The sequence below is a fragment of the Salmo salar genome, chromosome ssa17 (genome assembly GCF_905237065.1).
Source record: "Salmo salar chromosome ssa17, Ssal_v3.1, whole genome shotgun sequence".
Classification (NCBI taxonomy): domain Eukaryota; kingdom Metazoa; phylum Chordata; class Actinopteri; order Salmoniformes; family Salmonidae; genus Salmo; species Salmo salar.
The window spans coordinates 39033338-39050837 of NC_059458.1; the positions used below are offsets into that span (position 1 = coordinate 39033338).

The 17500-nt window shown below is 43.4% G+C and overlaps 1 protein-coding gene across 1 annotated transcript in view; it reads right to left on the bottom strand.

The window, feature by feature from the left end:
- The window catches only part of LOC106591129 (protein diaphanous homolog 3), a 764911-nt gene that overhangs the window by 360624 nt on the left and 386787 nt on the right, over positions 1-17500 (bottom strand). The window contains 2 exon segments of the mRNA XM_045699589.1: positions 1618-1706; positions 9162-9257. Of these exon segments, the coding sequence (XP_045555545.1) occupies positions 1618-1706; positions 9162-9257 (185 nt within the window).

Consider the following 17500-nt stretch of genomic DNA (forward strand, 5'->3'; position numbering starts at 1 on the left):
TAGAGGTCATGTTACCTGGACCACAGAGTTATCATAGTAGAGGTCATGTTACCTGGACCACAGAGTTATCATAGTAGAGGTCAGAGGTCATGTTACCTGGACCACAGAGTTATCATAGTAGAGGTCAGAGGTCATGTTACCTGGACCACAGAGTTATCATAGTAGAAGTCATGTTACCTGGACCACAGAGTTATCATAGTAGAGGTCAGAGGTCATGTTACCTGGACCACAGAGTTATCATAGTAGAGGTCAGAGGTCATGTTACCTGGACCACAGAGTTATCATAGTAGAGGTCAGAGGTCATGTTACCTGGACTACAGAGTTATCAAAGTAGAGGTTAGAGGTCATGTTACCTGGACCACAGAGTTATCATAGTAGAGGTCAGAGGTCATGGTTACCTGGACAACAGAGTTATGATAGTAGAGGTAAAGGTCAGTGGTAAGGTAACAGGGGGAGAGGGTATGTTAGGGGTTAATACCTGGACCACAGTTATGATAGTAGAGGTTAAAGGTCAGTGGTAAGGTAACAGGGGGAGAGGGTATGTTAGGGGTTAATACCAGGACCACAGTTATGATAGTAGAGGTTAAAGGTCAGTGGTAAGGTAACAGGGGGAGATGGTATGTTAGTGGTTAATACCTGGACCACAGTTATGATAGTAGATGTTAAAGGTCAGTGGTAAGGTAACAGGGGGAGATGGTATGTTAGTGGTTAATACCTGGACCACAGTTATGATAGTAGAGGTTAAAGGTCAGTGGTAAGGTAACAGGGGGAGAGGGTATGTTAGGGGTTAATACCTGGACCACAGTTATGATAGTAGAGGTTAAAGGTCAGTGGTAAGGTAACAGGGGGAGATGGTATGTTAGTGGTTAATACCTGGACCACAGTTATGATAGTAGAGGTTAAAGGTCAGTGGTAAGGTAACAGGGGGAGATGGTATGTTAGGGGTTAATACCTGGACCACAGTTATGATAGTAGAGGTTAAAGGTCAGTGGTAAGGTAACAGGGGGAGAGGGTATGTTAGGGGTTAATACCAGGATCATGGGTCAGTTAGTGATAGTAGAGGTTAAAGGCCTCAGTGGTAAGGTAACAGGGGGAGATGGTATGTTAGTGGTTAGGATAACTGGTGACCACAGTTATGATAGTAGAGGAAAGGTCAGGTGGTATGAAGAGGATAACTGAGGGGGGAGAGGGTATGTTAGAGGTAATATCAGGACCACAGTTATGATAGTAGAGGTTAAAGGTCAGTGGTAAGGTAACAGGGGGAGATGGTATGTTAGTGGTTAGGATAACTGAGTGAGGAGAGTTATGATAGTAGAGAAAGGTCAGTGGTAAGGTAACTAGGGGGAGAGGGTATGTTAGGGGTTAATACCTGGACGAGAGTTATGATAGTAGAGGTTAAAGGTCAGTGGTATAGGTAACGAGGGGGAGAGGGTATGTTAGGGGTTAATACCAGGACGACAGTTATGATAGTAGATGTTAAAGGTCAGTGGTAAGGTAACAGGGGGAGAGGGTATGTTAGGGGTTAATAACTGAGACGAGAGTTATGATAGTAGAGGTAAAGGTCAGGTGGTATGGATGGAGGTAACTGAGGGGAGAGGGTATGTTAGAGGTTAATACCTGGATCATGGGTTGAGTGAGGTGTTATCGTCGACCTCAGGAGGCGTTGATCTCCTGGTAAGGCATCCTGAAGGACCCCAGGAAGATAGCTGAGGAGAGAAGAGAGGGAGAGATTTATTTAGAGAGAAATCAGGAGGTATGATGACTGGAGGATAACTGAGTGAGGAGAGTTATTTAGAGAGAAATCAGGTGGTATGATGACTGGAGGATAACTGAGTGAGGAGAGAGTTATTTAGAGAGAAATCAGGACGTATGATGACTGGAGGATAACTGAGTGAGGAGAGTTATTTAGAGAGAAATCAGGAGGTATGATGACTGGAGGATAACTGGTCACAACAGTAGACTAGATGTATGTGTGTTTGTACGGCTGTTGTAGATAACTAAACCAGAAGGACAAGACATGATGTGGTGCTGGTTCGGTGCTGTGTGTAATAGAACAGACATACGTGTAGATAGGACATGTACATGATAACAGAGCTAACACACACACACACACTCTGACTCCATTTCTCATTCAGTCACTATCTCTCTCTTTCACCCCCCCCCCTTCCGTTCCATTATTTCTACTGTGCATAAGTTATCACTTTGACTTGGCTGGTTAGACTCATTCTCCTTTAATACATGAAACAAAGGTCACAGACCTGCTGGATTTAAACCAATGAGGAGCTGAGAGCTGAGAGAGAGAGAGACAGAGAGAGGCGCAGAGAGAGAGAGAGAGACAGAAAGAGACAGACAGACAGAGCGAGAGAGACAGAGAGAGAGAGGAGAGAGAGAGAGAGAGAGACAGACAGAGCGAGAGAGACAGAGAGAGAGGAGCGAGAGAGAGAGAGAGAGACAGACAGAGCGAGAGAGATAGACAGAGAGGGAGAGACAGACAGAGACAGAGAGACAGACAGAGAGAGAGACAGAGAGAGAGGAGCGAGAGAGAGAGAGAGAGAGAGAGAGAGAGAGAGAGAGAGAGAGAGAGAGAGAGAGAGAGAGAGCTTCAGCCCAGCACCCACTGCCATTAATTCAACAGGTTAAACAGTCATTTAGAGGCTGGTAATGATAATGTGTATTTCCTCCTGCTCTATGGTAGATAGTTATAAACCCTCTCAGTCATACTGCCAAAGCCCTCCATTACAGGGACTGTTCTGACATCATTGTAGCTTTATTTCTATACAATTACGGGATGGTAAAACACTTTCAGTGTAAACTTAACAGATATAATGTATAAAAGATAATGGACGTACAATGCCTTTGGAAAGTATTCAGACCCCTTGACTTTTTCCACATTTTGTTACGTTACAGCCTTATTCTACAATGGATTAAATAAAAAATAAAACATTCTCAGCAATCTACACACAACACCCCATAATGACATCACAACACCCCATAATGACATCACAACACCCCATAATGACATCACAATATCCCATAATGACATCACAATACCCATTAATGACATCACAACACCCCATAATGACAAAGTGAAAACCGATTTTCTGGAAGACTGAAACAGGTTTTCCTCAATAATATGCCTGTATCTAGCGCCATCCATCACTCCTTCAATTGTGACCAGTTTCCCAGTCCCTGCCGATGAAAAACATCCCCACAGCATGATGCTGCCACCACCATGCTTCACTGTGGGGATGGTGTTCTCGGGGTGATGTGAGGTGTTGGGTTTGCGCCAGACATAGCGTTTTCCTTGATGGTCAAAAATCTCAATTTTAGTCTCATCTGACCAGAGTACCTTCTTCCATATGTTTGGGGAGTCTCCCACATGCCTTTTGGTGAACACCAAACATGTTTGCTTATTTTTTTCTTTAAGCAATGGCTTTTCTCTGGCCACTCTTCCCTAATGCCCAGTTCTGTGGAGTGTACGGCTTAAAGTGGCCGTATGGACAGATACTCCGATCTCCGCTGTGGAGCTTTGCAGCTCCTTCAGGGTTATCTTTGGTCTCTTTGTTGCCTCTCATATTAATGCCCTCCTTGCCTGGTCTGTGAGCTTTGGTGGGCGGCCCTCTCTGTACTATGTATTAGACCTAGATAATGTAGTGTGGACTGTACTATGTATTAGACCTAGATAATGTAATGTGGACTGTACTATGTATTAGACCTAGATAATGTAGTGTGGACTGTACTATGTAATAGACCTAGATAATGTAGTGTGGACTGTACTATGTATTAGACCTAGATAATGTTTCATGTGGACTGTACTATGTATTAGACCTAGATAATGTTTCATGTGGACTGTACTATGTAATAGACCTAGATAATTTAATGTGGACTGTACTATGTATTGGACCTAGATAATGTAGTGTGAACTGTACTATGTATTAGACCTAGATAATGTAGTGTGGACTGTACTATGTATTAGACCTAGATAATGTAATGTGGACTGTACTATGTATTAGACCTACATAATGTTTCATGTGGACTGTACTATGTATTGGACCTAGATAATGTAATGTGGACTGTACTATGTATTAGACCTAGATAATGTAATGTGGACTGTACTATGTATTAGACCTAGATAATGTTTCATGTGGACGCAGGAGGAGAAGCTGATGCTTCTGCAGGACTAATAAATACCAAGTGGGGTGTGTGTGTGTGTGTGTGTTAGAGAGAGCAGTCGGGGTTTTGATGTGCCATGGATAGGAGTGAGCCCTACTGTTACAGAACCCTCATTAAAACAACTTCCACTACCTCTCTGTAGTCTAGTCATTCTCTTCCTCTACCTCTCTGTAGTCTAGTCATTCTCTTCCTCTACCTCTCTGTAGTCTAGTCATGCTCTTCCTCTACCTCTCTGTAGTCCAGTCATGCTCTTCCTCTACCTCTCTGTAGTCCAGTCATTCTCTTCCTCTACCTCTCTGTAGTCCAGTCATTCTCTTCCTCTACCTCTCTGTAGTCCAGTCATTCTCTTCCTCTACCTCTCTGTAGTCTAGTCAAGATCTTCCTCTACCTCTCTGTAGTCCAGTCACTCTCTTCCTCTACCTCTCTGTAGTCTAGTCAAGATCTTCCTCTACCTCTCTGTAGTCCAGTCACTCTCTTCCTCTACCTCTCTGTAGTCTAGTCAAGATCTTCCTCTACCTCTCTGTAGTCCAGTCATTCTCTTCCTCTACCTCTCTGTAGTCTAGTCAAGATCTTCCTCTACCTCTCTGTAGTCCAGTCACTCTCTTCCTCTACCTCTCTGTAGTCTAGTCATTCTCTTCCTCTACCTCTCTGTAGTCTAGTCATTCTCTTCCTCTGCTCCTTCCTTCTCTTGTCCACTACAACATGATGATGGACCAACCACATCACCGGAATTACTGACACCCCTATCACTGTATCAGACCAGAGAACTGGAGAGAACCTACTGAGATGTAGAGAGGAGAGGAAGGATAGAGAGGAGAGAACCTACTGAGATGTAGAGAGGAGAGGAAGGAGAGAGAGGAGAGAACCTACTGAGATGTAGAGAGGAGAGGAAGGATAGAGAGGAGAGAACCTACTGAGATGTAGAGAGGAGAGGAAGGAGAGAGAGGAGAGAACCTACTGAGATGTAGAGAGGAGAGAAAGGAGAGAGAGGAGAGGACCTACTGAGATGTAGAGAGGAGAGAGAGGAGAGGACCTACTGAGATGTACAGAGGAGAGGAAGGAGAGAGAGGAGAGGACCTACTGAGATGTAGAGAGGAGAGAGAGGAAAGGACCTACTGAGATGTACAGAGGAGAGGAAGGAGAGAGAGGAGAGGACCTACTGATATGTACAGAGGAGAGGAAGGAGAGAGAGGAGAGGAGAGGAAGGAGAGAGAGGAGAGGACCTACTGAGATGTAGAGAGGAGAGAGAGGAGAGGACCTACTGAGATGAAGAGAGGAGAGGAAGGAGAGAGAGAGAGGAGAGGACCTACTGAGATGTAGAGAGGAGAGGAGAGAGGAGAGGACCTACTGAGATGTAGAGAGGAGAGGAAGGAGAGAGAAGAGGACCTACTGAGATGTAGAGAGGAGAGGAAGGAGAGAGAGAGAGGAGAGGACCTACTGAGATGTAGAGAGGAGAGGAAGGAGAGAGAGAGAGGAGAGGACCTACTGAGATGTAGAGAGGAGAGGAAGGAGAGAGAGAGAGGAGAGGACCTACTGAGATGAAGAGAGGAGAGAGAGGAGAGGAGGGAACCTACTGAGATGTAGAGAGGAGAGGAAGGAGAGAGAGGAGAGGACCTACTGAGATGTAGAGAGGAGAGAGGAGGTGCAGGAGAGAGGGGGAAAGTAAAAGAGAGAAAGAGAGGAACCGTGATGTTCACGATAAACAAGTGTGTCTGTCTGTGAGGAGCTGGCATCACGTTTCACCTGTAGTCTTGAACGGAGCGAGGGACGGAGGAAAGAAGAGAGAGAGGAAGGAAGGAAAGAGAGAGACAACGCTAACTTCCTATTCTCTTTGTGCAGATCCCGAGAGTACGTACAAATATTCACCAGAAAGAAAGAAACCACAGAAAGTTGGAAGTCAAAAGTGAGTTGAAAAGAAAGCAAGAGAGAGAGAGAGAGAGAGAGAGAGCAAAGAACGATAGGAGAAGCGTTTATACGCTGACCCCTGACCTCTATGTTTGAGTGACTGACTGACAGATGAGTGAGTGTTTTTCCATCTCTCCGTCTCTGCCTCCCACGCCTCTCAATACTCCACATCTACACATAATAATGACCAACATGAACACTGGACGCTTCCCAAAATGGCACCCTATTCCCTATATAGTAAACTACTTTGGACCAAGGGCCTGAATAAGGAGTAGCCACGATCTAGGTAGCCATTTGGGACTCATCCTGTAACAAGCACCACTTCCAGAGTTCCTACATCCTGAGCTGAAGCCAGCGGTGGTGAGAAACACAGGAAACCAGCAGAGATCAATGAGGACCTGGAGAATACACACACAGAGATCTAGTATGATGTTTATATCAACTAATAGACTGTGTCTACGGAGGAACTGCAGAACACCGACGCAGGTGTTCACTCACACGGATAAAAAAAAAAAAAAAAACTATTTGTAATTTTCTGCCTTTGCAAGACAATGTTGTTTTGCCTTTACTAACCTTTCTACTTCCACTGTGCAGCAAAACACATCAAAAGAAAACAATTCCACTAATTGCTTTATAGTAAATGTTTTAAACAAGTTTGGATTGAAAGGCAATATTGACACAGGTTCTGAGGGATGTTTGAAACAGGTGTGTGTGTGTGTGTGTGTGTGTGTGTGTGTGTGTGTGTGTGTGTGTGTGAGAGAGAGAGTTGGTTCATCTATCCTTGTGGGGGACGTAAAATCCTCAAAAGTCCTTCATCAGAATACTAAAACAAGGAAAATTCTCCCTCGTAAGGACATTTCCAACATCCCCATAAGGACAAAGGCTATTTTACTAAGATTAGGGGTTAGAGGTTAGATTTACAATTAGGGTTAGAGGATAGGTTTAGGTTTACAATTAGGGTTAGAGGATAGGTTTAGGTTTACAATTAGGGTTAGAGGATAGGTTTAGGTTTACAATTAGGGTTAGAGGTTAGGTTTACAACTAGGGTTAGAGGATAGGTTTAGGTTTACAATTAGGGTTAGAGGTTAGGTTTACAACTAGGGTTAGAGGATAGGTTTAGGTTTACAATTAGGGTTAGAGGTTAGGTTTACAATTAGGGTTAGAGGATAGGTTTAGGTTTACAACTAGGGATAGAGGATAGGTTTAGGTTTACAATTAGGGTTAGAGGTTAGGTTTACAACTAGGGTTAGAGGTTAGGTTTACAACTAGGGTTAGAGGATAGGTTTAGGTTTACAATTAGGGTTAGAGGTTAGGTTTACAATTAGGGTTAGAGGATAGGTTTAGGTTTACAATTATGGTTTGAGGATAGGTTGACCATTAGGGGTTAGATAATAGGTTTACAATTAGGGTTAGAGATTAGGTTTAGGTTTACCATTAGGGTTAGAGGATAGGTTTAGGTTTACAATTAGGGTTAGAGGATAGGTTTACAATTAGGGTTAGAAGATAGGGTTAGAGGATAGGTTTACCATTAGGGTTAGAGGATAGGTTTAGGTTTACCATTAGGGTTAGAGGATAGGTTTAGGATTACAATTAGGGTTAGAGGATAGGTTTAGGTTTACAATTAGGGTTAGAGGATAGGTTTAGGTTTACAATTAGGGTTAGAGGATAGGTTTAGGTTTACAATTAGGGTTAGAGGAAAGGTTTACAATTAGGGTTAGAGGTTAGGTTTACAACTAGGGTTAGAGGATAGGTTTAGGTTTACAATTAGGGTTAGAGGTTAGGTTTACAACTAGGGTTAGAGGATAGGTTTAGGTTTACAATTAGGGTTAGAGGTTAGGTTTACAACTAGGGTTAGAGGATAGGTTTAGGTTTACAATTAGGGTTAGAGGTTAGGTTTAGGTTTACCATTAGGGGTTAGATGATAGGTTTACAATTAGGGTTAGAGATTAGGTTTACAATTAGGGTTAGAGGATAGGTTTAGGTTTACAATTAGGGTTTGAGGATAGGTTTACCATTAGGGGTTAGATAATAGGTTTACAATTAGGGTTAGAGATTAGGTTTACAATTAGGGTTAGAGATTAGGTTTAGGTTTACCATTAGGGTTAGAGGATAGGTTTAGGTTTACAATTAGGGTTAGAAGATAGGTTTACAATTAGGGTTAGAGGATAGGTTTACCATTAGGGTTAGAGGATATGTTTAGGTTTACAATTAGGGTTAGAGGATAGGTTTAGGTTTACAATTAGGGTTAGAGGATAGGTTTAGGTTTACAATTAGGGTTAGAGGATAGGTTTAGGTTTACAATTAGGGTTAGAGGAAAGGTTTACAACTAGGGTTAGAGGATAGGTTTAGGTTTACAATTAGGGTTAGAGGATAGGTTTACAATTAGGGTTAGAGGATAGGTTTAGGTTTACAATTAGGGTTAGAGGATAGGTTTACAATTAGGGTTAGAGGATAGGTTTACCATTAGGGTTAGAGGATATGTTTAGGTTTACAATTAGGGTTAGAGGTTAGGTTTACAACTAGGGTTAGAGGATAGGTTTAGGTTTACAATTAGGGTTAGAGGTTAGGTTTACAACTAGGGTTAGAGGATAGGTTTAGGTTTACAATTAGGGTTAGAGGTTAGGTTTACAACTAGGGTTAGAGGATATGTTTAGGTTTACAATTAGGGTTAGAGGTTAGGTTTACAACTAGGGTTAGAGGATAGGTTTAGGTTTACAACTAGGGTTAGAGGATAGGTTTACAATTAGGGTTAGAGGATAGGTTTACCATTAGGGGTTAGATGATAGGTTTACAATTAGGGTTAGAGATTAGGTTTACAATTAGGGTTAGAGATTAGGTTTAGGTTTACCATTAGGGTTAGAGGATAGGTTTAAGTTTACAATTAGGGTTAGAGGATAGGTTTACAATTAGGGTTAGAGGATAGGTTTACCATTAGGGTTAGAGGATAGGTTTAGGTTTACAATTAGGATTAGAGGTTAGGGAAAATAGGACTTTAAACGGAAATACATTTTAGGTTCCCATTAGGGATAAAATAACAAAACGTTTGTGTGTGTGTGTGTGTGTGCGTGCGTCTCAGTACTCACAGAGGTTCTGAGCGATCTTTGGGTCCAGCACCTTGAGCTGTTTGATTCTCTTCTTGATGGATCTCTTTGCTTCCAGACCCTGTTCATCCTGGATGGCTGGAAGAGACACACACACAACTCACATCTAAGTGACATACACACGCTGGGGGACAACACATCCAACACTACAAATGGAGTCAGACAGATGGAAACCAGTGTGTGTTTTATTCCACCTTTATTTAACCAGGTAGGTAAGTTGAAAACAAGTTCTCATTTACAACTGTGACCTGGTCAAGATAAAGCAAAGCAGTGCGACACAAACAACACAGAGTTACACATGGAATAAACAAACATACAGTCAATAATACAATAGGGGAAAAAAAGAAAGTCTATATACAGTATGTGCAAATGGCGTGAGGAGGTAAGGCAATAAATAGGCCAATAGTAGCGAAGAAATTACAATTCAGCAGATTAACGCTGGAGTGATAGATGAGCAGATGATGATGTGCATGTAGAGATACTGGTGTGCAAAAAAGCAGCAAAGTAAATAAAAACAATATGGGGTTGAGGTAGGTAGATTGGGTGGGCTATTTACAGATGGACTATGTACAGCTGCAGCAATCGGTTAGCTGCTCAGATAGCTGATGTTTAAAGTTAGTGAGGGAAATCTAAGTCTCTAGCTTCAGCGATTTTTGCAATTCATTCCAGTCACTGGCAGCAAAGAACTGGAAGAAAAGGCGGCCAAAGGAGGTGTTGGCTTTGGGGGTGACCAGTGTGATATACCTGCTGGACCACGTGCTACGGGTGGGTGCTGCTATGGTGACCAGTGAGCTGAGATAAGGCGGAGCTTTACCTAGCAAAGACTTATCGATGACCTGGAGCCAGTGGGTTTGGCTACGAATATGAAGCGAGGGCCAGCCGACTCGAGCATACAGGTCGCAGTGGTGGGTAATATATGGGGCTTTGGTAACAAAACGGATGGCACTGTGATAGACTGCATCCAGTTTGCTGACTAGAGTATTGGAGGCTATTTTGTAGATGACATCGCCGAAGTCGAGGATCGGAAGGATAGCAGTTTTACGAGGATAAGTTTGGCAGCGTGAGTGAAGGAGGCTTTGTTGCGAAATAGAAAGCCAATTCTAGATTTAATTTTGGATTGGAGATGCTTAATATGAGTCTGGAAGGAGAGTTTACAGTCTAACCAGACACCTAGGTATTTGTAGTTGTCCACATATTCTAGGTCAGAACCGTCCAGGGTAGTGATGCTGGACGGGCGGGCAGGTGTGGGCAGCGATCGGTTGAAAAGCATGCATTTAGTTTTACTTGCATTTAAGAGCAGTTGGAGGCCACGGAAGGAGAGTTGTATGGCATTGAAGCTCGTCTGGAGGTTAGTTAACACAGTGACCAAAGAAGGGCCAGAGGTATACAGAATGGTGTCGTCTGCGTAGAGGTGGATCAGAGAATCACCAGCAGTAAGATCGACATCATTGATGTTTACAGAGAAAAGAGTCAGCCCGAGAATTCAACCCTGTGGTACCACCATAGAGACTGCCAGAGGTCTGGACAACAGGCCCTCCGATTTGACACACTGAACTCTGTCTGAGAAGTAGTTGGTGAACCAGGTGAGGCAGTCATTTGAGAAACCAAGGCTGTTGAGTCTGCCGATAAGAATTTGGTGATTTACAGAGTCGAAAGCCTTGGCCAGGTCGATGAAGACGGCTGCACAGTACTGTCTTTTATCGATGGCAGTTATGATATCATTTAGTACCTTGAGCGTGGCTGAGGTGCACCCGTGACCAGCTCGGAAACCGGATTGCACAGCGGAGAAGGTACGGTGGGATTGGAAATGGTCAGTGATCTGTTTGTTAACTTGGCTTTCGAATACTTTAGAAAGGCAGGGTAGGATGGATATAGGTCTGTAACAGTTTGGGTCTAGAGTGTCACCCCCTTTGAAGAGGGGGATGACCGCGGTAGTTTCCCAATCTTTAAGGATCTCGGACGATACGAAAGAGAGGTTGAACAGATTAGTATTAGGGGTTGCAACAATGGCGGCAGATAATTTAAGAAAGAGAGGGTCCAGATTCTCTAGCCCGGCTGATTTGTATGGGTCCAGGTTTTGCAGCTCTTTCAGAACATCTGCTATCTGGATTTGGGTGAAGGAGAAGCTGGGGAGGCTTGAGCAAGTAGCTGTGGGAGGTGCGGAGCTGTTGGCCGGGGTTGAAGTAGCCAGGAGGAAAGCATGGCCAGCCGTAGAGAAATGCTTACTGAAATTCCCGATTATCATGGATTTATCGGTGGTGATAGTGTTTCCTAGCCTCAGTGCAGCGGGCAGCTGGGAGGAGGTGCTCTTGTTCTCCATGGATTTACAGTGTCCCAGAACGTTTTGGAGTTAGAGCTACAGGATGCAAATTTCTGTTTGAAAAAGCTAGCCTTTGCTTTCCTGACTGACTGACTGCGTCTATTGGTTCCTGACTTATTACATTTTAGTCATTTAGCAGACGCTCTTATGCAGAGCGACGTACAGTAGTGAATGCATACGTTTCATTTCATGCATTTTTTGTACTGGCCCCCCGTGGGAATCGAACCCACAACCCTGGCGTTGCACACACCATGCTGGCGTTGCAAACACCATGCTCTACCAACTGAGCCACAGGGAAGGCTTCCCTGAACAGTTGCATATTGCGGGGACTATTCGATGCTATTGCAGTCCGCCACAGGATGTCTTTGTGCTGGTTGATGGCAGTCAGGTCTGGAGTGAACCAAGAGCTACATCTGTTCTTAGTTCTGCATTTTTTGAAAGGGGCATGCATATTTAAGATGGTAATATCTATGAGGGTGCCCATGTTTACAGATTTAGGGTTGTACCTGGTAGGTTCCTTGATAATTTGTTTGAGATTGAGGGCATCTAGCTTAGATTGTAGGACTGCTGGGGTGTTAAGCATATCCCAGTTTAGGTCACCTAACAGAACATACTCTGAAGATAGATGGGGGGCAATCAATTCACATATGGTGTCCAGGGCACAGCTTGGAGTTGAGGGGGGTCTATGTGTGTGTGTGATGTGTGTGTGTGTGTGTTGCATGTGACAGTTTCCGTCAAATAGCGATGACAGACACGCATAAACAATGAAAACATTAATGTCACTGACGATGGCAGAACTAGAAGTTTCTACAGGGTACCATTTGGACACAAGTGGCAGCATCCCACCCAGCTCTGCAGTGTGTGTGTGTGTACGGGCGGTGGTCACGCTCGGCCCTAACAGGATCTCACGCCAGCGGAGGGCTGTGGTGTAGAGGATTATGGGAAAGCTGTGAAGCAGAGGGGTCAGAGTTGGCCCACTCACTCACACTCACACACACACACACACACACACACACACACACACACACACACAAAAACACACACACACACACACACGGGTGGGTTCACATAGCAGAGAACATTCTGTGTAACGTCCCTGCTGGCTTAACGGGGCCAATATTAATATGATGATAGCTGCTGTTAAAGACCTACATTTCCCCTAAACGGAGGACAGGAGAGGAGAGAGAGACAGAGAGGAGACGGAGAGACCGGTGGACCGAGAGAGGAGAGGAGAGATGGGGGAGAGGAGAGAGAGATGGGGGGGGAAAGAGCGAGAGAAACAGCAGAAACTGAAGAGATAGATGGGAAGACACAGAGAGCGGAGCAGGGAGAGAACAGATGGTTTGATGGAGGAAGGAGAGACCAGAGACGATATAGAGACCAGAGAAGATGCAGCGACCAGAGAAGACGCAGAGACCAGAGAAGACGCAGAGACCAGAGAAGACGCAGAGACCAGAGAAGACGCAGAGACCAGAGAAGACGCAGAGACCAGAGAATACGCAGAGACCAGAGAAGACGCAGAGACCAGAGAAGACGCAGAGACCAGAGAAGACGCAGAGACCAGAGAAGAAGCAGAGACCAGAGAAGACGCAGAGACCAGAGAATATGCAGAGACCAGAGAAGATGCAGAGACCAGAGAAGATGCAGAGACCAGAGAATATGCAGAGAGCAAACAGCAGTGCACCTCCTCAACCTCACTACAGTAACAGAGGGTTAGAGGAGAGGAGACAGAGATCAGATAGAGACCAGGGGAGTACGGGGGGAGAGAGACAACATGGGGTTTCATGGCTGCTTTAATTATTTAAGACACCAGATTAAGAGAACAAAATGTGCCTCCCAAGAGGAGGCTGGGTAATTGTCTTGTGTTCTAATTACAGCGCTGGCAGAGCCGGGTGGTGCAGGAGGCAGGTGTGTGTGTGTGTGTGTGTGTGTGTGTGTGTGTGTGTGTGTGGTGGAAGTGGGAAAGAGCGGAGGTTAATCTAGAGGAAAAAGAAGAGGCTCCGTTTGGGCTTTCTCCTTTCCTTTCCCTAAAACACTGGGCTTAATTAAAATGTAAAGAGGTCTGTGTTTGGCCCTGGGAGACCTCTGCAGGCGTAATCCCATTGGCTCCCACCAACACAACAGAAGAAAATAGTCCATTGTTACAGTAGCTATGGTAGATCTAGTTACTAAGTCTGTTAGCTATGGTAGATCTAGTTACTAAGTCTGTTAGCTATGGTAGATCTAGTTACTAAGTCTGTTAGCTATGGTAGATCTAGTTACTAAGTCTGTTAGCTATGGTAGATCTAGTTACTAAGTCTGTTAGCTATGGTAGACTAGTTACAATCTAGCTATGGTAGTTACTAAGTCTGTTAGCTATGGTAGATGTAGTTACTAAGTATGTTAGCTATGGTAGATGTAGTTACTAAGTCTGTTAGCTATGGTAGATGTAGTTACTAAGTCTGTTAGCTATGGTAGATGTAGTTACTAAGTCTGTTAGCTACGGTATATCTAGTTACTAAGTATGTTAGCTATGGTAGATCTAGTTACTAAGTCTATAGGATTGTTTTGAGTGAGGAAGAGGAGAAGGAGGACAGGAGGGGAGAAGAGGAAGTGCAGGAGTGTTAGGGAGCGAAGCCTTGAAGATTTAACAGAACTTTAGATTTGTTTTACCTTTATTTAACTAGGCAAGTCAGTTAAGAACAAATTCTTATTTACAATAATGGCCTACCAGGGAACAGTGGGTTAACTGCCTTTTCCAGGGGCAGAACAACATATTTTTACCTTGTCATCTCGGGGATTCGATCCAGTAACCTAATGATCTAACCACTAGGCTACCTGCTGCACCAAATCTTCAATTGTAGTCTAAACACAGTAAAGGGAATGGTCGAACATCACCAAGAGCCATTTCAGACACCACAGGGATGTTACAGTGGAAGGGGTAGAGGGATACAGAGGTACAGGTGTACGGGTACATAGCTCAGTCAAGGACCACTGGTCACAGAGGGGTGTAGAGGGACCAACACAGGGGTGACAACCCCCCCTTAAAAACACCCATGATGACTTACGTGGCACTTCGGTAGGCTCACTCTCTTCACAGTCTTCGGTGAGCAGTGAGAGAGGAGAAAAAGAGGAAGAGGAGAAAACAGGAAGCAGAGAAAAAGAAGAAGAGGAGAAAACAGGAAGCAAAGAAAACGAGGAAGAGGAGAAAACAGGAAGAGGACAAAACGAGAAGCGGAGAAAAGGAGAGCACAGAGAAAGAGAAATAAGAGGAGAGATAGAGGTTGTGTGAAAGAAAAAAACAGAAAAAAAAGAGGGAACATGAAAAAGCTACAGAAGAGAATGGTCCACAGAAAGAAAGTGTGATGTTTCTGTGTGTGTCTGTGATTTGGAGGTGAGGGGTCATTCAGCGATTCTGAGAAAGCAAGAAAAGGAGCTTTTGAAATGAAAACAGGCAATTTTGCAGTCGCCCAGCATCTCAGAGCATCATACTGTCAAAGCATCAGGAGTAAAGAGAGAAGCCTTTTGAAAAGGCAGAGAGAGACTGGCAGAAGGAGACAGGACTATTACAGAGCCTTTTCCATTCACCAGGAAGACCACTTATAATCCACTCATACTATTATAGTTAAAGATTTTATCAATGAACATTAAAGAGATTCTACAATACTTTTGCATACTTTTTATCCATTAGTTCTCAAAGTTCTCCCCACAAGCGAAGAGTGGTCCCCGACAACGTGCAGTTATGTATACCACACCACTGCTCTCTCTGACTCTACTGTGCTCGTCTTGCTAGCTGTCAAACACGGCGAGAGGTTGAAGCTCATTGGCTGAAACTCCAATTGCTAGGGGGCTGGCCCACTAGGATGGGGAGTTTGAAATAATGTTACTATTCGAATAGTGCCATGAAGTTTTGTTGGATACCCTAGATAGGCTAATTGTAGCTAGCTAGCGAGGCTAATTGCATCTAGATAGCGAGGCTAATTGTAGCTAGCTAGGAAGGCTAATTGTGGCTACATGCTGTACTTTCTCACCAACCCCATTCAGAGAAAACAGCAGCATGCCTGTTGGTTGCTCGTTGTAGCCTACTCCTTCTCATTTTGCTAACTGTTCATTCCGTAATTTTATTGCATTTCGTTTTGCATGAATGAAATCTCACTCCACTCGCTACACATTGAGCCTCTTTGATTGGCCAACATTCCCAATAAGCGACCGTGCACGTCATATAAACTACATTGAAAGTTTTGTTGTGTTATTAAATTAATAATTTCAAATTACATGGTACTTCCTTGTATGTAACAATGTCACATGGATATTTTGTATTTTATTTACAAAAGCTTTTTTAGTGTTAATAGGTCTATAATTATTTATAATTATGCTTCGTGCCATCCAGGACCTATAGTTGAAGTCAGAAGTTTACATACACCTCAACCAAATACATTTAAACTCCGTTTTTCACAATTCCTGACATGTAATCCTAGTAAAAATTCCCTGTTTTAGGTCAGTCTCTATAACATCACATGTACCAGATATGTCTCTGATGGCTGACTAGTCCCTATAACATCACATGTACCAGATATGTCTCTGATGGCTGACTAGTCCCTATAACATCACATGTACCAGATATGTCTCTGATGGCTGACTAGTTGTTATAACATCACATGTACCAGATATGTCTCTGATGGCTGACTAGTCCCTATAACATCACATGTACCAGATATGTCTCTGATGGCTGACTAGTCCCTATAACATCACATGTACCAGATATGTCTCTGATGGCTGACTAGTCCCTATAACATCACATGTACCAGATATGTCTCTGATGGCTGGCTAGTTGTTATAACATCACATGTACCAGATATGTCTCTGATGGCTGACTAGTCCCTATAACATCACATGTACCAGATATGTCTCTGATGGCTGACTAGTTGTTATAACATCACATGTACCAGATATATCTCTGATGGCTGACTCGTTGTTATAACATCACATGTACCAGATATATCTCTGATGGCTGACTCGTTGTTATAACATCACATGTACCAGATATGTCTCTGATGGCTGACTAGTCCCTATAACATCACATGTACCAGATATGTCTCTGATGGCTGACTCGTTGTTATAACATCACATGTACCAGATATATCTCTGATGGCTGACTCGTTGTTATAACATCACATGTACCAGATATATCTCTGATGGCTGACTCGTTGTTATAACATCACATGTACCAGATATATCTCTGATGGCTGACTAGTCTCTATAACATCACATGTACCAGATATATCTCTGATGGCTGACTCGTTGTTATAACATCACATGTACCAGATATATCTCTGATGGCTGACTCGTTGTTATAACATCACATGTACCAGATATATCTCTGATGGCTGACTAGTTGTTATAACATCACATGTACCAGATATGTCTCTGATGGCTGACTAGTTGTTATAACATCACATGTACCAGATATGTCTCTGATGGCTGACTAGTCTCTATAACATCACATGTACCAGATATATCTCTGATGGCTGACTAGTCTCTATAACATCACATGTACCAGATATGTCTCTGATGGCTGACTAGTTGTTATAACATCACATGTACCAGATATGTCTCTGATGGCTGACTAGTCCCTATAACATCACATGTACCAGATATGTCTCTGATGGCTGACTAGTTGTTATAACATCACATGTACCAGATATATCTCTGATGGCTGACTCGTTGTTATAACATCACATGTACCAGATATATCTCTGATGGCTGACTCGTTGTTATAACATCACATGTACCAGATATGTCTCTGATGGCTGACTAGTCCCTATAACATCACATGTACCAGATATATATCTGATGGCTGACTCGTTGTTATAACATCACATGTACCAGATATATCTCTGATGGCTGACTCGTTGTTATAACATCACATGTACCAGATATGTCTCTGATGGCTGACTAGTCCCTATAACATCACATGTACCAGATATGTCTCTGATGGCTGACTAGTTGTTATAACATCACA